We start from the raw sequence: 19,728 nt of genomic DNA, 5'->3' as shown, positions 1-19,728 counted from the left end.
TCAATGGAAAAGTGCCTTCTTACACTTAACGCTAGCTAAAATAAATGGTCAATGGTGTCAGTGGTAACTCCTCTGAGAGGCAGAAATTTCCTAACACAAGGAACCGCTAGCAACCTTTGGAGGAACTCTTGTTCCACAGAAGCCTGGTTGAGAAAGGTTGCTCCAGAGAGTGGCGAGGCAACATTATTACTCCACATATTTTTAGAGGTTCAGATTTTGGTCTTAAAATATATATATATCTAAAGCCTAAACCTTGGTTTTAGTTTTGGATGGAGTAGGGAGGGGTTAGCATCTCTGCCAGGTATTTATAGCTGTCTGTATCTCCACTAAGGAGTTTCACCCGATTTGTCCTCGTATGGTGACCAATGTCACCGGAGCTGAAAGAAAGGTAAACTTGTAACGAATAGAGGGAATATCTTCCTATGGCTTAATTACGGTTTGTTCATATTGCTGCCAGTCATGCCCTGATGAAGGAGGAGCTTGGACCCCCAATGCTAGTTGTTTGAAGGAGGTGCTTGGACCCTCAATGGTAGTTGTTGTCTGAAGGAGGCGCTTGGACCCCCAATGGTAGTTGTTGTCTGAAGGAGGCGCTTGGACCCCAAATACTAGTTGTTGTCTGAAGGAGGTACTTGGACCCCCAATGCTAGTTGTCTGAAGGAGGTGCTTGGACCCCCAATGCTAGTTGTTGTCAGAAGGAGGCGCTTGGACCCCCAATACTAGTTGATGTCTGAAGGAGGCGCTTGGACCCCTAATGCTAGTTGTCTGAAGGAGGCGCTTGGACCCCCAATGCTAGTTGTTGTCTGAAGGAGGCGCTTGGACCCCCAATACTAGTTGATGTCTGAAGGAGGCGCTTGGACCCCCAATGCTAGTTGTTGTCTGAAGGAGGCGCTTGGACCCCCAATGCTAGTTGCTGTCTAAAGGAGGCTTTGTCTAAATTTTCAGAGATTTTTCCTCACTTCCTATCTTGTCTACACAGCAGGAAGTGAAGGGAAATCTCCCCAATTGTACACAAAAAGTACCACTTTTTTAACCACTTTTTTTTTGTTTTGTTTAGATATACTTCAAGATCCTCTTCTCTCTCCACTGCACTGATGTCGGCTGACAATGATCCCTCTACAGAACGCCAGCGACACTCCGCCTCTGGGGGCCGAGGGGGAAGAAGGACACACGGACCCCTCTCCATGTGTGTTGGGTTACATCCCGGTGATTTATTACAGCATCCTTCTAGGGCTTGGCTTACCAGGTACGTCTTAGGACTAAAATAATAAAAGGTGTAATATAAAAAGAAAAAAAATAAATAATTGACCCAAAAAATGACTGGATTGGTCGACTGTCATCAATCTTTGTCACGTTCGCCTTGTTCTGGATTGGATCCTAAACATAACTCCGATGTAGGAAACAACAAGCACAATTTAGTCAAGTCAGCAACAGACAACACAATGTAACACAATATGTAACTAGGCTTACAGATACAATGTAACAGAATATACTGGACCAGGAATTGTCCAGTAGCATCAGTCAGGCAGAAGATCAGGAAGTAGCCAACGCGTTTCGGGGGACCAAGCGTCCCCTTCATCAGGGCTTGAGCGTGCAAAAAATGTGAACAAACCAGAATTGAACTGGACCGACAATGGTACTTTGGTAGTTTGTTGGGCCAAACGACGACCCTAACTAACCCTGAGGTATGTGCTTGTAATTCATACATATGATAGCCCACATGGAAGAAAAATATATTTAAAATATATTTTACAAATATTCTTCCCAAATATATTGACATATATTTGAAATTCTACAATTTTGGCCATATTCAACATATTTCAATAAATATATATATATATATATATATATATATACACACTGTATGTTGAAATGCACTTTTATTACAAAATTTTTGAAAAATATTTTTAAAAATACATTTTCAAATATACTATATGCATGTCTGTAAAAATACAAATCTACATTTTTGGAATGCATTTACAAATATATGTAAAAATATATGTTAAAATTACTTTTTTTATATGTTAAAAAAAATCTGAAGAATATATTTTAAAAACATATAAATATTTTTTTTATTTTTTTAAAATATATTCTTTAGATTTTTTTTTAACATATAAAAAAGTCATTTTTACAAATATTCATAAATGCATTCCAAAAATGTAGATTTTTATATGTGAATTGTATTTTTACAGACATGCATACAGTATATTTGAAAATTTACTTTTAAAAATATTTTTCATACATTTTGTAATAAAAATGCATTTCAACATACAGTGTGTGTGTATATATATATATATATATATATTTTTTTTTTATATGTTTCATATATTTTGTAATAAAAACGCATTTCAACATACAGTATATATATATATTTGTGGAAATATATTTTGAAATATATTGAGTACAGCCAAAATTGTAGTATTTCAAATATATGTCAATATATTTGGGAAGAATATTTTTAAAAGATATTTCAAATATATTTTTCTTCCATGTAGGAGGTCCAGCTCAGTTCTGGTTTGTTCACATTGTTGCCAGACAGGCCCTGATGAAGGGGACGCTTGGACCCCCCAAATGAAAACTTGCTAGGAGGAGAGCCATTGGGGGAATCCAGGATGGAAAATGATCTGGGGGTCCTAGTAAATGACAGACCGAGCGAAAGCATGCAATGCCAAGCAAGGCCAGCAGACTATCAGCATGTACAACAAAGGGGAATACTCCAGAGATAAAACCATAATCCTGGCACCTTCTAAAACTCCGGTCACATCTGGAGTAGGCCATCCGGTTCTGGTCACATCTGGAGTAGGCCATCCGGTTCTGGTCACATCTGGAGTAGGCTGTCCAGTTTTGGACACATCTGGAGTAGGCCGTCCGGTTCTGGTCACATCTGTAGTAGGCTGCCCAGTTCTGGTCACATCTGTAGTAGGCTGCCCAGTTCTGGTCACATCTGGAGTAGTCCGGCAAGTTCTGGTCACATCTGGAGTAGGCCATCCAGTTCTGGTCACATCTGTAGTAGGCTGCCCAGTTCTGGTCACATCTGGAGTAGGCCGTCCGGTTTTGGTCACATCTGGAGTAGGCCGTCCAGTTCTGGTCACATCTGGAGTAGGCCGTCCAGTTCTGGTTACCAGTCCTCAAGGAGGATGTGCTGGAACTGCAGAGAGCCCAGGGAAGGACAACAAAGCCAACAGAGGGACTAATAAAGGGACTGGAGGACCTCAGAATGGCTACAAACATGAAACTTCTTCTCCCTGGAGAAGAGATGTGTGAGAGGAGACATGATAGGTAGGGATGTATTTACCACAAGGCAAACCAGGCATTTGCCTAGGGCGGCATTTTTCAGGGGGGCAGTGCTGGCCCCTGGAAGAGGGGACTGATGAAGGGGCACACACGGCACCAGGTAGGATCCGAGAGAGGCTGCAGGCTGGTTGATAAATGCAGAACCTAACTCTCGTTCCTGAGGATGTCCGGAGCCGTGAAGATGAGTGTCTTTCTCTCTGGGGAAGGTGGTGTATGGGGGGCAATGGTAGTGGAAGGCTCTCTCGGATGGGGTGGAAGGGGCGTTGTTGGTCAATGCCTCAGGCTCTATCCTCCACGGGGGGTGGAGTTGGTCGGTGTCAGGCTTCCTCCATGGGGGAAGGGGGGGCTGTGGTGAATGATTTTTTTGTGTTGCGTAGGGAGAACAGAACAGAACCTACACACACCACTGATGGCGCTCTTCTTGGTGGGACATTTTTGGCCCCGAAGCCTTGAATGGAAAAAATTGAAAATGCATCAAAACCGCATGAAAAAGATTGCAGGAAAATGCAGACAAGTGTGGACCTAGCCTACAGGTTCAGTATGCTACGGGGGGGGCTTCCTAGCTTACAGGTTCAGGATCCTACGGGGGGGGGTCTCATTTTTTTGTGTTACTGATGGATCCTACGGGGGGGGCTTCCTAGCTTACAGGTTCAGCATCCTACGGGGGGGATGTCTCCATTTTTTGTGTTGCCTAAGGATCCTACGGGGGAGGGGCTTCCTAGCCTACAGGTTCAGGGTCATACAGGGGGGGTTCTTAATTTTGGTGTTACCTAGGATCCTACAGTGGGAGGTCTAGCCTACAGGTTAAGGGTCCTACGGAGGGGGGGGTCCTGATTTTTTGTGTTACCTGTGGATCCTACGGGGGGGGGGCTTCCTAGCCTACAGGTTCAGGGTCCTATAGTGGGGGGTCTAGCCTACAGGTTCAGGATCCTACAGGGGGGGGGGCGATTTTTTTGTGTTGCCTAGGGACAACAAAACCTACACACACCACTGATGGTAGGCGCTCTTCTTGGTGGGACATTTTTGGCCTCATAGCCTTCGATGGGAAAGATTGAAAATGTATCAAAACCGCATTAAAAAGATTGCAGGAAGACGCATGAAAATGCAGACAAGTGTGACCTCAGCCTGCAGGTTCAGGATCCTACGGGGGGGGGGGTGCGGTCTAGCCTGCAGGTTCAGGATCCTACGGGGGGGCCTTAGCCTGCAGGTTCAGGATCCCATCGGATCAACGCGCTCATCTCTTAATTTCTACCTATTTTGTTCGAACGCGGAAGAGCCCGGTGCTGTCAGCCATTAAGAACCCGAAAGGCCCATCACCCGGGCAACCTGGGCTGACGGCGGCGCGGCGGATATTGCGGGGAAAGCTGCTAATTATCACATTACTCCTAATTCTGTTATCGAATGCTCAGGAGCCAAGCGGCATAAACAAGGAGGATTATCTGCCACTTTGCGCAGGAAGTACGGATCGGCGGCCGCGGCATTGTTAACCCCCATAAATGAAGCGACGGGGGACATTTAACCTTTTATCAGAGCTTAATGAGCCCGAGCGTCACGCATGAAATATTCAGGAACCGCACAACGTCCCGCGCATGAGTAACGGCATATCAGGAGGGGGGGAGGAGAAAATAAATAAATGGAAGTTCTTAAAGGGGGAGTATACCGGAAATATATCCAGCGCAGATTTTACATGACAAAAGTTTTGGTTTTTAAGTCTGTATCCATCTAGAACATTGGATAGAGCGGGGGAGGGTTGGAACCCCATTGTGTTTTGCTGCTAATTAGGACTCCTTTAGTCTAGGTTCACACCAAAGCGTTTTCTGCTGCGTTTTGCAGAAATGAACAGCAATTCATTTAACATGATATCCTATGGGACGCGTTCTCATCTCCGCGTTTCCACCTGCTGCGTTTTTTGGAAAGGGTCAGGGACTTTTTTAAGGGCCGGTTCACACTCCATGCGTTTCAGTTGCTTTTTTTCTGCATCCATAACACACAGAAAGTAGGTGACATAGTGGTCAATGTCATAGTTCACATCGGCGCTTGTAGTTCCAGTTGCAGAAAAAAAGTAGAACAGGCTGCATTTTTTCTACACAGAACTGTACTGGAACGCGGTAAAACGCATAAAAAATGCACAGAAACGCAACAAAACACACCAGAAATGCACATGTCCATATTTTTAAGGACCAGTTCACACTCCATGTGTTTCAGTTGCTTTTTTTCTGCATCCAAAACGCACAGAAAGTATTTTTTCTGCACAGGACTGTACTGGAGCGCAGTAATACGCATCAAAAACGCACCGGAACACACATGTCCCTATTTAAATTAAAGGAAAAGAGGAGAAAAAATTAACTGGAATGCATAAAAAATGCAACGGAACACTTCAAAAACACGCATGTGGAAACGCATCTGGAATGCATCTAGACTGCGTTTCTACAGTGTGAACCGGCCCTAAACGCAAAATGTTGTATTTTTGGTTCTATAGACATCAATGGAGACGCTGCAGTAAAGCATGTAGTGCGTTTTTGCTGTATTTTGCGGTTTAATCTGCCTAGCAACAGGAGAAAAACATTTTTTAAAACGCATGTGCAAAAAAGCACTGCAGAAATGGATCAAAGGCATCGAAAACGCACCGGAACACGTCAAACACGCGCATGCGCAAACGTATCTGGAATGCATCTAGACTGCGTTTCTATAGTGTGAACTGGCCCTAAGCGCAAAAAGTTGCATTTTTGGTTCTATAGACTTCAATGCAGACGCTGCAGAAAAGCATGTAATGCGTTTTTGCTGTGTTTTGCGTTTTAATCTGCCTAGCAACAAGAAAAAAAAATTAGAACATTTTTTAAAAACGCATCAAATGTGCAAAAAAGCACTACAGAAATGGACCAAATGGGGGGGGTCAAAAGGATCAAATGAATCAGAAATGGGGGGGGGTCTTATCGGAACCTGGTATACTTCTTCAGCAGCAAGGGGTCCCCCAGATACTGGCCTGCCCCCATGCGAATGAGAAAGGGGGGGTACATACAGTCAGGGCTCTGTTAGAAATCACGGGGCCCCATACAGCCAACCTAACAGGGGCCCCCCATCCAAAAAAAAAAAAGAACAACGCAGTTTACTATGCTTCATTTATAACCCCTGCTTCACATCTGTGTGGGTGGTGCCACTGCGGATCCGCACGAAAATCCTGCACATAGAAATGCGCACACGCGGGTTGTAACGCCGCGCTGCCCGCACTGGAACACTCAACCGTACGGGGAACTTCGTCTGCGTTTTTCGAAGAAGTGCAGGGACGTCTTCCCTGTGTGTCCCGGGGCACCGGAGTCCATTCAAATGAATGGGCTCTCATGCCTGTGCAAAACGCCTCCTGCACGGCCGCACATAAACCGGGGGTCAATGAACACAGTGAATGATCGGTACTAATCACTCATTGTGTTCATTCAAGAAAGGAAGGCGGGGCTGGTAAAGGTGACTTATTTTTTGGACCCTTCCCCCCCTCCCCACTCTCCATCCTGAAGGGTCCGTGCTTGCAGAACAACGAATTTATATTCTGATCGAACACTCGGCTCAGCACAGGAAGTTAGTAGCTGATGCGACTTCTGGCGGGATCAATAGGCATTTATTTGCTCTTATTGAAGCGAAATAACAAAATGTAACTGACCAATCACGGAGCGAATACGATCTTTTGATAGCTGGGGGTTTACATTCGCCTTAACTCTTCTTCTTGGAAGGATTTATACTCATTCCGATCGATCGATGACGTCTCGGTAGTCGTAGAAGTTTGCCGATAGGCAGAGCCAATCCACTTATCTGAGCGGGAAGAACGGAACATGACGGGGGCGGTCATGGACGAGGCGAAGCTTCATTGTCTTCTTACCACACAGGAGGCCGCCGGCCTTCCGCCGCATTTCACTCACATAATGCAGTTACCGGAGGCCAAGCTGGACGATCTCTCCTATCATTCCGGTTCCGTGGATCAGCGGGGTCAATACACCCTCCTGAGGAATCAGAGAGAAGACAGAAAAATATAGCGACACCCCTCATAGCAACAGATCAGCTTTTCCTATCGATCCATCAATGATAAAAATGATACAATGTGAATTCATTCTGCAACAAAAAAACACTTTGTTTCCATCGATCATTTCTAATTATACTGTATTGTTTCTATGGCTGAACTGGATGGACTTTTGTCTTTTTTCAGCCAGACTAACTATGGAACTACAGTTGTGGCCAAAATTATTCAACCCCCACTGAAATTGAGTGTTTTGGCCAGTTTGACATTGCTTTTGATCATTCAGTCATCTTGCTTACATTTACATTAAAGAGGCACTTGTAGGTCAGACAAATATAACATAACAGTTATAATGAAATAACCACAAATGTCTTTTCTGTGCTCACAGCATTATCAGTTTTATTCAACCCCCAAGTGACATTCAATCTTAGTACTTAGTACAGCATCCTTTTACAGTTATAACAGCTTTTAAACGTGAAGCATAGCTTGACACAAGTGTCTTGCAGCGATCTACGGGTATCTTCGCCCATTCTTCATGGGCAAAGGCCTCCAGTTCAGTCACATTCTTAGGCTTGCGCACTGCAACTGCTTTCTTTAAGTCCCACCAGAGGTTCTCAATCGGATTTAAGTCTGGTGACTGCGATGGCCACTCCAAAATGTTCCAGCCTTTCCTCTGCAACCATGCTCTAGTGGACTTGGAGGTATGCTTGGGATCATTGTCCTGTTGAAAGGTCCAACGTCTCCCAAGCCTCAGGTGTGTGACGGACTGCATCACGTTTCCATCCAATATCTCCTGGTACTGAAGAGAATTCATGGTACCTTGCACACGCTGAAGCTTCCCTGTACCTGCAGAAGCAAAACAGCCCCAAAGCATGATTGACCCTCCACCATGCTTCACAGTAGGCAAGGTGTTCTTTTCATCATAGGCCTTGTTCTTCCTCCTCCAAACATAGCGTTGATCCATGGGCCCAAACAGTTCTAATTTTGTTTCATCAGTCCACAGAACACTATCCCACAACTTTTGTGGTTTGTCCACATGGCTTTTGGCATACTGCAGTCGACTCTTCTTATTCTTTGGAGACAGCAAGGGGGTACGCCTGGGAGTTCTGGCACGGAGGCCTTCATTACGCAGTGTGCGTCTTATTGTCTGGGCTGAAACTTCTGTACCCACATCTGACAAATCTTTTCTCAGTTCCTCAGCAGTCACACGGGGACTTCTCTCCACTCTACGCTTCAGGTAGCGCACAGCAGTCGAAGTCAGCATCTTCTTTCTGCCACGACCAGGTAGCGTTTCAACAGTGCCCTTTGCCTTGAATTTGCGAATGATGCTTCCTAAGGTGTCTCTTGGTATGTTTAACATCTTTGCAATCTTCTTATAGCCATTGCCCTTCCTGTGAAGAGAAATCACCTCTTCTCTTGTCTTCCTGGACCATTCTCTTGCCTTCACCATGTTTGTAACCACACCAGTAAATGTCTAGAAGGAGCTGAGTATCACAGTCATTTTAAAGCTGCCTAATTGGTGCTTATTATGCTTGATTGCTGCTCGGTGACATCCACAGGTGTTTTCAATACCTGATGGAAAGCACCTGTATGAACCTCTGTTCTTCAGAGTGGTAGTCTTTAAGGGGTTGAATAATTGTGGCAATGAAGAAACCACATAAGAACCATTTACTACTGTATTACATAAACAATTGATGTCATTTTAGTTGCATTTGGGTAGTTACAACGTCCTTGTAGGATTTGATTCTGAATACAATTCCAAATGTACACTATAGTCCCTAAACCCCTTTACAGCATTGGGGGTTGAATAATTTTGGCCACAACTGTATGTGCATGGGAGCTGCTGAGAAAGGGAGAGAGATATCTCATGGAGCCGCTGAGGGCTCCCTCTAGTGGCCAATCTACAAATATTTTTTATGCAGTCTTTATTTAAGATTTTTTTTCATGTTTTCCAACATAATTGGGCGCACGGTCCGCGTACAAACATGCGACAATGCGAATCGTAAAAACCAAAGTGACCATAATGGATTCAAGTGTGAAAATCAGTCAGATATGAGAAGATACAACTACAGCAGGATGTCACGGGAGGTGCCCAGGGGGCAGGGTGACAACGGGAACAGTAAGATGGTTTATTAACGATGATGACGTAAGGGAAGTGGATATGGGGGGGGACCCTAGGATATGTGGGAGGAGGAAGGGTGCTATATAGGGAGAGGGGAAGGGTGAAGAGCAGGGATTTTTTTTTGCAGCAAATGGGTGAAGGAACTCCTCTTCCTCTAAGATTCACACTTTGTCTTTGCCCCTACCCATCTCTGAGCACCGTTCCTTGGTTCAACCCCCTACCCACCTCTGAGCACCGTTCCTTGGTTCAACCCCCTACCCACCTCTGAGCACCGTCCCTTGGTTCCACTCCCTACCCACCTCCGAGCACCGCTCCTTGGTTCAACCCCCTACCCACCTCCGAGCACCGTTCCTTGGTTCCACCCCCTACCCACCTTCGAGCACTGTTCTTTGGTTCCACCCTCTACCCATTGCCGAGCACCGTTCTTTGGTTCCACCCCCTACCCACCTCCAAGCACCGTTCCTTGGTTAGACTCCCTACCCACCTCTGAGCTCCGGTCCTTGTTTCCACCCTCAACCCACCTCCGAGCACCGTCCCTTGGTTCCACCCCCTACCCATTTCTTATCACCATTCCTTGGTTCCACCCCCTACCCACCTCCGAGCACCGTTCCTTGATTCCACCCCCTACCCAATTCCGAGCACCGTTCCTTGGTTCCACCCCCTACCCACCTCCGAGCACCGTTCCTTGATTCCACGCCCTACCCACCTTCGAGCACCATTCCTTGGTTCCACCCCCTACCCATTTCCGATCACCATTCCTTGGTTCCACCCCCTACCCACCTCTGAGCACCGTTACTTGGTTCCACCCCCTACCCACCTCTGAGTTCCGTTCCTTGGTTCTAACCCCTACCCACCTCTGAGCTCCGGTCCTTGGTTCCACCCCCTATCCACCTCCAAGCACGTCCCTTGGTTCCACCACCTACCCACCTCAGAGCACCGTTCCTTGGTTCCACCCCCTACCCACCTCCGAGCTCCATTCCTTGGTTCCACCCCCTACCCACCTCCGAGCTCTATTCCTTGGTTCCACCCCCTACTCACTTCCGAGCTCTGTTCCAATCTGCGGTGTACGTCAAAGGATGGGTGAGTCAAAGTCAAAATAGAGCATCCCATAGTTTTGGGCTCTTAACCAGTAGCTGGGCTGTCCACAAATGTATAGGCATGTGATAGTCTAGATTGAGGACCCAATTAAGCTTGAGGAGCAGATGGCCAATGTGTGGTACTTTGACAATTTCTCAAAAAGTTATGTGAAAACTTGTGAACTCAGGCTGGTTGAACAGATAGGAAGTGAATTCCTAAAAAAATGCTGTAGCTCATTATTGAAAGCCAAAACAAAATGGTGAAAAGTGTACGAGTGAGCTGGTGCTTCCTTACATATTATTCTTCAGTGGGGCGAAGAGGTTTCTTCATTGCCTAACAAATTTCCTAACACAATAGACACAGCACTCATTATGCCGGTGTGAAGGCACCTTCAGAACCCGGAGATGGCCATCGTGCTTTCTGCTAGAGGATTCTGGTACATGTGGGACAGGTAGACGTGTCTGCTGGCCTGAGGCCATACATTGCTCTTCTAGGGGGCACCTAGCGTCGTGCCTGGGGTTATCAGTGTGTGTATTTGCTTTAGGGAACATCCAGATTGTGCCATAGCCCCATCTCCATAGTGAATGCAGGAAGACGTGACTTTGAGCACTGAGCAGAGAACTGGTCTATGTCAGAACACCCGTAAGTAATTCCTCATTTTGTGGACATGGCGGTGGACAGCTGGAGAGAAGTCCTCGATGTTACTGCTTGGACACACACATACATCTTACACTAATTGGTTGCCTGTCATTTCCAGCTGTTATAAGGGTCCCTACCTGCTGCAAACAGCCAATACCAGTGTCCCCTGGGCCTTGTAATTGCTGCACTCTGAAAAGCAAACAACCATTTTCTAAGTCTAAAAAGGATACCTTTTGTTCTTATCAGAGCCCCCAATACATCAGAGTGCCCCTTACATCAACTTCCCCCATCAGAGTGCCCCTTACATCAACTTCCCCCATCAGAGTGCCCCTTACATCAACCCCCCCCATCAGAGTGCCCCTTACATCAACCTTCCCCATCAGAGTGCCCCTTACATCAACTTCCCCCATCAGAGTGCCCCTTACATCAACTTCCCCCATCAGAGTGCCCCTTACATCAACTTCCCCCATTAGAGTGCCCCTTACATCAACTTCCCCCATCAGAGTGCCCCTTACATCAACCCCCCCCCATCAGAGTGCCCCTTACATCAACCTTCCCCATCAGAGTGCCCCTTACATCAACCTTCCCCATCAGAGTGCCCCTTACATCAACTTCCCCCATCAGAGTGCCCCTTACATCAACTTCCCCCATCAGAGTGCCCCTTACATCAACCCCCCCCATCAGAGTGCCCCCTTACATCAACTTCCCCCATCAGAGTGCCCCTTACATCAACCTTCTCCATCAGAGTGCCCCTTACATCAACCTTCTCCATCAGAGTGCCCCTTTACATCAACTTCCCCCATCAGAGTGCCCCTTACATCAACCTTCTCCATCAGAGTGCCCCTTACATCAACTTCCCCCATCAGAGTGCCCCTTAAATCAACTTCCCCCATCAGAGTGCCCCCTTACATCAACTTCCCCCATCAGAGTGCCCCTTACATCAACTTCCCCCATCAGAGTGCCCCCTTACATTAACTTCCCCCATCAGAGTGCCCCTTACATCAACCTCCCTGCCAGGGATCGCCACGGCGTTGGTCCCGGCGCATGCGCATTAAGCCGTCTCAGGCGGGGATGCGGGCGCTAGGGCCCGGCCCGCCGCGGCGAAGTTCGCGCATGCGCACTGGCGTGCGCTAGCGCACGCCTGGCACCAATGACAGCGCAGGGCGCGGTATTTAAATCGCCCTGTGCTGTCACTTGTTGCCAAATGGTCTTCTGTGATTCCTGTTACCTGTGTTTGAGTACTACTACCCGGATAGTCTGACCTTGCTGCCTTCTCCCTGTCCTGACCTCTGGCTTGTCTGACTTCGCTCCTGGATGTTCCCCTTTAGATCTGATCTCCTGTTATTGACCTGGCGTGTGACCCGACCATTCTTTGCCTGCTGCTTTGTACCGCACCGACCCCCCTGTTACCGACTCAGCTTGTTTGACTTAGCTTTAGCTCATCCATCCCATTGGGATCTTCCGGTCCCCTCACATCAGACTCTCACCCGGCGGGAGCCTCTGGCAGACTCCTCTACCACTGGTGGGTATACCCGGTAGTCGCGACCTGGTCTCGGAGCGCTCCAAGTCCATCCCCACCATCAGGGGCTCTGGTGAACAAGTGCTCCGGGACTTAGACTCCGGGGAGGCCTGACCAGTGGGTTGCTAGAGGTGCTGCCAGGTGGTCCCTTACACTCCCCCATCAGAGTGCCCCTTACATCAACCTCCCCCATCAGAGTGCCCCTTACATCAACTTCCCCCATCAGAGTGCCCCTTACATCAACTTCCCCCATCAGAGTGCCCCCTTACATCATTATCCCTATCAATGTGCCCCTTACATCAACTTCCCCCATCAGAGTGCCCCCTTACATCATTATCCCTATCAATGTGCCCCTTACATCAACTTCAACCATCAGAGTGCCCCCTTACATCAACTTCCCCCATCAGAGTGCCCCCTTACATCAACTTCCCCCATCAGAGTGCCCCCTTACATCAACTTCCCCCATCAGAGTGCCCCTTACATCAACCCCCCCCCATCAGAGTGCCCCTTACATCAACCTTCCCCATCAGAGTGCCCCTTACATCAACCTTCCCCATCAGAGTGCCCCTTACATCAACTTCCCCCATCAGAGTGCCCCTTACATCAACTTCCCCCATCAGAGTGCCCCTTACATCAACCCCCCCCCATCAGAGTGCCCCTTACATCAACCTTCCCCATCAGAGTGCCCCTTACATCAACTTCCCCCATCAGAGTGCCCCTTACATCAACTTCCCCCATCAGAGTGCCCCTTACATCAACTTCCCCCATTAGAGTGCCCCTTACATCAACTTCCCCCATCAGAGTGCCCCTTACATCAACCCCCCCCCATCAGAGTGCCCCTTACATCAACCTTCCCCATCAGAGTGCCCCTTACATCAACCTTCCCCATCAGAGTGCCCCTTACATCAACTTCCCCCATCAGAGTGCCCCTTACATCAACTTCCCCCATCAGAGTGCCCCTTACATCAACCCCCCCCATCAGAGTGCCCCCTTACATCAACTTCCCCCATCAGAGTGCCCCTTACATCAACCTTCTCCATCAGAGTGCCCCTTACATCAACCTTCTCCATCAGAGTGCCCCTTTACATCAACTTCCCCCATCAGAGTGCCCCTTACATCAACCTTCTCCATCAGAGTGCCCCTTACATCAACTTCCCCCATCAGAGTGCCCCTTAAATCAACTTCCCCCATCAGAGTGCCCCCTTACATCAACTTCCCCCATCAGAGTGCCCCTTACATCAACTTCCCCCATCAGAGTGCCCCCTTACATTAACTTCCCCCATCAGAGTGCCCCTTACATCAACCTCCCTGCCAGGGATCGCCACGGCGTTGGTCCCGGCGCATGCGCATTAAGCCGTCTCAGGCGGGGATGCGGGCGCTAGGGCCCGGCCCGCCGCGGCGAAGTTCGCGCATGCGCACTGGCGTGCGCTAGCGCACGCCTGGCACCAATGACAGCGCAGGGCGCGGTATTTAAATCGCCCTGTGCTGTCACTTGTTGCCAAATGGTCTTCTGTGATTCCTGTTACCTGTGTTTGAGTACTACTACCCGGATAGTCTGACCTTGCTGCCTTCTCCCTGTCCTGACCTCTGGCTTGTCTGACTTCGCTCCTGGATGTTCCCCTTTAGATCTGATCTCCTGTTATTGACCTGGCGTGTGACCCGACCATTCTTTGCCTGCTGCTTTGTACCGCACCGACCCCCCTGTTACCGACTCAGCTTGTTTGACTTAGCTTTAGCTCATCCATCCCATTGGGATCTTCCGGTCCCCTCACATCAGACTCTCACCCGGCGGGAGCCTCTGGCAGACTCCTCTACCACTGGTGGGTATACCTGGTAGTCGCGACCTGGTCTCGGAGCGCTCCAAGTCCATCCCCACCATCAGGGGCTCTGGTGAACAAGTGCTCCGGGACTTAGACTCCGGGGAGGCCTGACCAGTGGGTTGCTAGAGGTGCTGCCAGGTGGTCCCTTACACTCCCCCATCAGAGTGCCCCTTACATCAACCTCCCCCTTCAGAGTGCCGCTTACATCAACTTCCCCCATCAGAGTGCCCCCTTACATCATTATCCCTATCAATGTGCCCCTTACATCAACTTCCCCCATCAGAGTGCCCCCTTACATCAACTTCAACCATCAGAGTGCCCCCTTACATCAACTTCCCCCATCAGAGTGCCCCCTTACATCAACTTCAACCATCAGAGTGCCCCCTTACATCAACTTCCCCCATCAGAGTGCCCCTTACATCAACTTCCCCCATCAGAGTGCCCCCTTACATCATTATCCCTATCAATGTGCCCCTTACATTAACTTCCCCCATCAGAGTGCCCCCTTACATCAACTTCAACCATCAGAGTGCCCCCTTACATCAACTTCCCCCATCAGAGTGCCCCCTTACATCAACTTCCCCCATCAGAGTGCCCCCTTACATCAACTTCCCCCATCAGAGTGCCCCCTTACATCAACTTCCCCCATCAGAGTGCCCCCTTACATCAACTTCAACCATCAGAGTGCCCCCTTACATGAACTTCCCCCATCAGAGTGCCCCCTTACATCAACTTCCCCCATCAGAGTGCCCCCTTACATCATTATTCCTATCAATGTGCCCCAGTCCCTTTTAGCACCAGGCAGGCAGAGGGTAGGAGCTGGGAGGCAGTGTGCGGATCTGGATGGAGGAAGTTCCTTTCCGATCCAGCTGGGAGGCAGTGTGAGGATCTGGATGGAGGAAGTTCCTTTCCGATCCAGCTGGGTGGCAGTGTGCAAATCTGGATGGAGGAAGTTCCTTTCCGATCCAGATGGGAGGCAGTGTGCAGATCTGGATGGAGGAAGTTCCTTTTTGATCCAGCTGGGAGGCAGTGTGCAGATCTGGATGGAGGAAGTTCCTTTCCAATCCAGCTGGGAGGCAGTGTGAGGATCTGGATGGAGGAAATTCCTTTCCGATCCAGCTGGGAGGCAGTGTGCAAATCGGGGTGGAGGAAGTTCCTTTTTGATCCAGCTGGGAGGCAGTTTGCGGATCTGGGTGGAGGAAGTTCCTTTTTGATCCAGCTGGGAGGCAGTGTGCGGATCTGAGTGGAGGAAGTTCCTTTTTGATCCAGCTGGGAGGCAGTGTGTGGATCTGGATGAAGGAAATTCCTTTCCGATCCAGCTGGGAGGCAGTGTGCGGATCTGAGTGGAGGAAGTTCCTTTCCGATCCAGCTGGGAGGCAGTGTGAGGATCTGGATGGAGGAAGTTCCTTTCCGATCCAGCTGGGTGGCAGTGTGAGGATCTGGATGGAGGAAGTTCCTTTCCGATCCAGCTGGGTGGCAGTGTGCAAATCTGGATGGAGGAAGTTCCTTTCCGATCCAGATGGGAGGCAGTGTGCAGATCTGGATGGAGGAAGTTCCTTTTTGATCCAGCTGGGAGGCAGTGTGCAGATCTGGATGGAGGAAGTTCCTTTCCAATCCAGCTGGGAGGCAGTGTGAGGATCTGGATGGAGGAAATTCCTTTCCGATCCAGCTGGGAGGCAGTGTGCGGATCTGAGTGGAGGAAGTTCCTTTTTGATCCAGCTGGGAGGCAGTGTGCGGATCTGAGTGGAGGAAGTTCCTTTTTGATCCAGCTGGGAGGCAGTGTGCGGATCTGGGTGGAGGAAGTTCCTTTTCGATCCAGCTGTGAATGCTAGGGCCAGGGAATGCCGGTGGTCTTAGCAACCAACCACTGCATAGGTTGGGGACTGGGTCAATGGATCCAGTGGTCTCGGAGACCTGGAGGGACGTGTCAAAAATCTGGGGGTAGGTGGGAGTGGAGAGGGATGTCTTGACATGCATTTTAAACATGAACATATCTACAGCTGAACTCTGGGCAAGAAAAATCCTTACCCCCCCCCCCCCCCAGCAGAGGGTCCCCCACCCCACCGCAAAGGCTAACCTTGCAGGTGATGAATAAAGTTCTTTGGCAGCTGCTAGTGCTGACTTGTATTTTGAGGGTGCATGTTCCTGGGCCTTGGAGTGCATGCTTTCACCTTGGTGGATCTGAGACAACTATGTGGATATCAGGTGGTCATTTATACTGACAGGTTCTCTTTAATGTAAAAACAATGTTAACAAGTATATTGGTCTTTTGTTTCCTTCCAACAGTCAACATCTTGACAGCTGTGGCCCTCTCAAAGTTGGCATCCAGGACCAAGAAGTCATCCTACTGCTACCTCCTGGCCCTTACTACCTCCGACATCCTGACCCAGATCTTTATCATCTTTGTAGGCTTCATCCTACAGACAGCCATCCTCCATCGCAAGGTGCCCAATGCCTTCATCCACATGGTCAGTGTCCTTGAGTTTTCATCCAATCACGCCTCTATCTGGATCACGGTCATCCTCACGGTTGATCGATATGTAGCTCTTTGTCACCCGCTGCAGTATCGCTCCCTGTCCTACCCGGAACGCACCCGCAAAGTCATTATGACCGTTTTCCTCTCGTCTTTTGTGACCGGAATTCCATTCTACTGGTGGAGCGACGTTTGGAGGGACCCTCGAGCTCCAGGATTGTTGGATCGATTGCTTAAGTGGGTCCACTGCTTTATCATTTATTTCATCCCATGTACCATCTTCTTCCTCACTAACACGGTAATCATTCTGAGGCTCAGGAGGAAATCCGAATCGAAGAGGTACAAGGTCCGCATTGGCAAGACCACGGCCATCCTGATGAGCATCACAACGGTTTTTGCAGTTCTCTGGGCTCCCAGGACCATCGTCATCATCATTCACATGTACGTGTCTTCGGTCCACAAGGACTGGAGGGTCCACCTGGCCTTGGACATTGGGAATATGCTGGCCCTCCTGAACACAGCTGTCAATTTCTTCCTGTACTGTTTTGTGAGTCGCCGGTTTCGGGACATGGTGAGAGAAATCCTTGGCATGCAAAGGCCGTGTCGCATGGTGGAAGGGAAGAAGAGCCAAAGTGACTTCTCTGACTCCTTGAAGCCAGTGGAGATCCCACAGGCAACAGTTATTTGAGTCCAGAGATATACTATGAAGAAAGATGTTGTTTCCTACCATGTTTGTTAATTGCACCGTTCCGTTTTGATTGCATGTGACGTTCTTGCGTGCATGAAGTCTGTAATAACTAAAGAAATCGTTAAATGTTATACGAGACACGTCTCGGAAATGTAATATGACCCATACATGTTAGAGGAATGGAAAGTCTGAGATGAAAACAAAATAAAGTATATCAAAAATCGAAACATTTGTGCCCATTTATGATGATCAGAGCAGCCTTTCTCAAGTTATTTTGTACCCCAGAGGAACCCTTGACATTATTTCAGGTCTCAGGGAACCCCTGCTAAGAACTTAGGGAAAATCGTCCAATGGAGGAACGTGTTCCAGTGGCAGTTGTCTAAGACAGGACTTACTTTGGACAGCTTTTCTCTCACTACATGTTGGAAGTGAAGGGAAATCTCTAAGGTGGAACACCAATGGGATAGGGGTTTGGCCATTCTCTAATCCAACCATTCTCAACCAGGGTTCCTCTGGAGGTTGTCAGAGGTTCCTTGAGCTGTGGCTGATTGAACTCCCATTGGATGATGCCACCATCGTTCCAGGTCCAACATCACGTGGCTGAGCTAACGACTACCGGGCTAATTCCCCTTACCTTGGGGGTCAGTAAGAGAACTGCCCACCCTACAGTGGTCACCAAAATGTCATCCTTACAGCAGGGGTGGACTGACAACTCATGGGGCCCGTGGGCAATAGGGGATCATGGGGTCCCTGTGTCCTCACCCACACCCAAAAAAGCCTATGAAAAAGCCAATGAAAGGTACCAGGGGCATCTCATGGGGCCCCCTACTGACCCCGGGCCCTCGGGCAGTTCCTGAGTGCTTGAATGGTCAGTCAGCCCCTGCCTTACAGTCAGCTGAAAAGATGACCGAGTATCTCTAGCCCAAATTTTTTGTTTTAGTGTTTGATCAAGTATGGAAGGGTTAGAGCCCCGATCAATGGGTTACAGGATAGAAGTATTTGGACCCTGGGCAATGGGAAAGCATCTGGATGGAATAGGACCCCTGTCAGGGGGTTAGAATACAGAAGTATTAGGACTACTTTTGATGGGTTAGAGTATGGAAGTATTAGGATTCTTGTCAATGGGTTACAATATGGTGGGGTTAGGACCCCTGTCAATAGGTTAGAGTATGGAAGTATTAGGATTCTTGTCAATGGGTTTAATTATGGCATTAAGGTATTAAGACGCCTGTCAAGCGGTTGGAGTATGGAAGGGTAGGACCATCGTCAATGGGTTACAATATGGCGGGGTTAGGAACCCTGTCAATAGGTTAGAGTATGGAAGGCAAGGTCCCCTGTTAATGGGTTAGAATATGGAAGGGTCGGAAATCCTGTCAAGGGGCTTGGGTATGGAAGGGTTAGGACCCCTGTCAAGCGGTCAGAGTATGGAAGAATTAGGACCCCTGTCAATAGTTTAAAGTATGGAAAGTTTAGGATCCGTTTCAAGGTGTTAGTATATGGAAGGTGATACGACGCGTCGGTCTTTAGATGGATTAGAACCACTTTCAATGGGTTTGACGAATGGTCTCCAAACTGCGGTCCGTGGGCTGAATGTGGCCCTTTGCTTGCCTTTATCCAGCCCTCGGGGAACCAGCTTACACCAGCAATGAGGCACTACTCCCGTTGACATCAATGTTGGGGCACTATTCAACCCAATTACACCAACGATGGAGCATTGTTCCTCCAATACCAATGATGGGGCACTATTCCTGCCACTGACACCAATGATGGGGCACTATTCCTGCCACTGACACCAATGATGGGGCACTATTCCTGCCACTGACACCAATGATGGGGCACTATTCCTGCCACTGACACCAATAATGGGGCACTATTCCTCCCACTGACACCAATGATGGGGTACTATTCCTCCCACTGACACCAATGATGAGGCACTATTCCTCCCACTGACACCAATGATGGGGCATTGTTCCTCCAATACCAATGATGGGGCGTTATTCCTGCCACTGACACCAATGATGGGGCACTATTCCTGCCACTGACACCAATGATGGGGCACTATTCCTCCCACTGACACCAATAATGGGGCACTATTC

The 19,728-nt window shown here is 48.6% G+C and overlaps 1 protein-coding gene across 4 annotated transcripts in view; it reads left to right on the top strand.

Moving 5' to 3' along the window:
* The window catches only part of GPR142 (G protein-coupled receptor 142), a 39,269-nt gene extending 21,410 nt beyond the window's left edge, over positions 1 to 17,859 (top strand). For all 4 annotated transcript variants that reach the window (XM_089663895.1, XM_089663893.1, XM_089663896.1 and 1 more), the window contains 2 exons: positions 1,055 to 1,243; positions 16,758 to 17,859. In XM_089663895.1, coding sequence (XP_089520021.1) covers positions 1,105 to 1,243; positions 16,758 to 17,632 — 1,014 coding nt within the window. In that variant the 5' untranslated portion in view covers positions 1,055 to 1,104 and the 3' untranslated portion in view covers positions 17,633 to 17,859. The remainder of the gene's footprint in view (positions 1 to 1,054; positions 1,244 to 16,757) is intronic.
* The last annotated feature ends 1,869 nt before the right edge of the window (positions 17,860 to 19,728 follow it).

This window comes from Staurois parvus, unplaced genomic scaffold (genome assembly GCF_062004578.1).
Source record: "Staurois parvus isolate SC_StPar_1 unplaced genomic scaffold, SC_StPar_1.0 ptg001797l, whole genome shotgun sequence".
In the NCBI taxonomy this organism is placed as follows: domain Eukaryota; kingdom Metazoa; phylum Chordata; class Amphibia; order Anura; family Ranidae; genus Staurois; species Staurois parvus.
The sequence above is the reverse complement of the archived record's forward strand: the minus strand, read 5'-3'. Positions and strand labels throughout refer to the sequence as shown.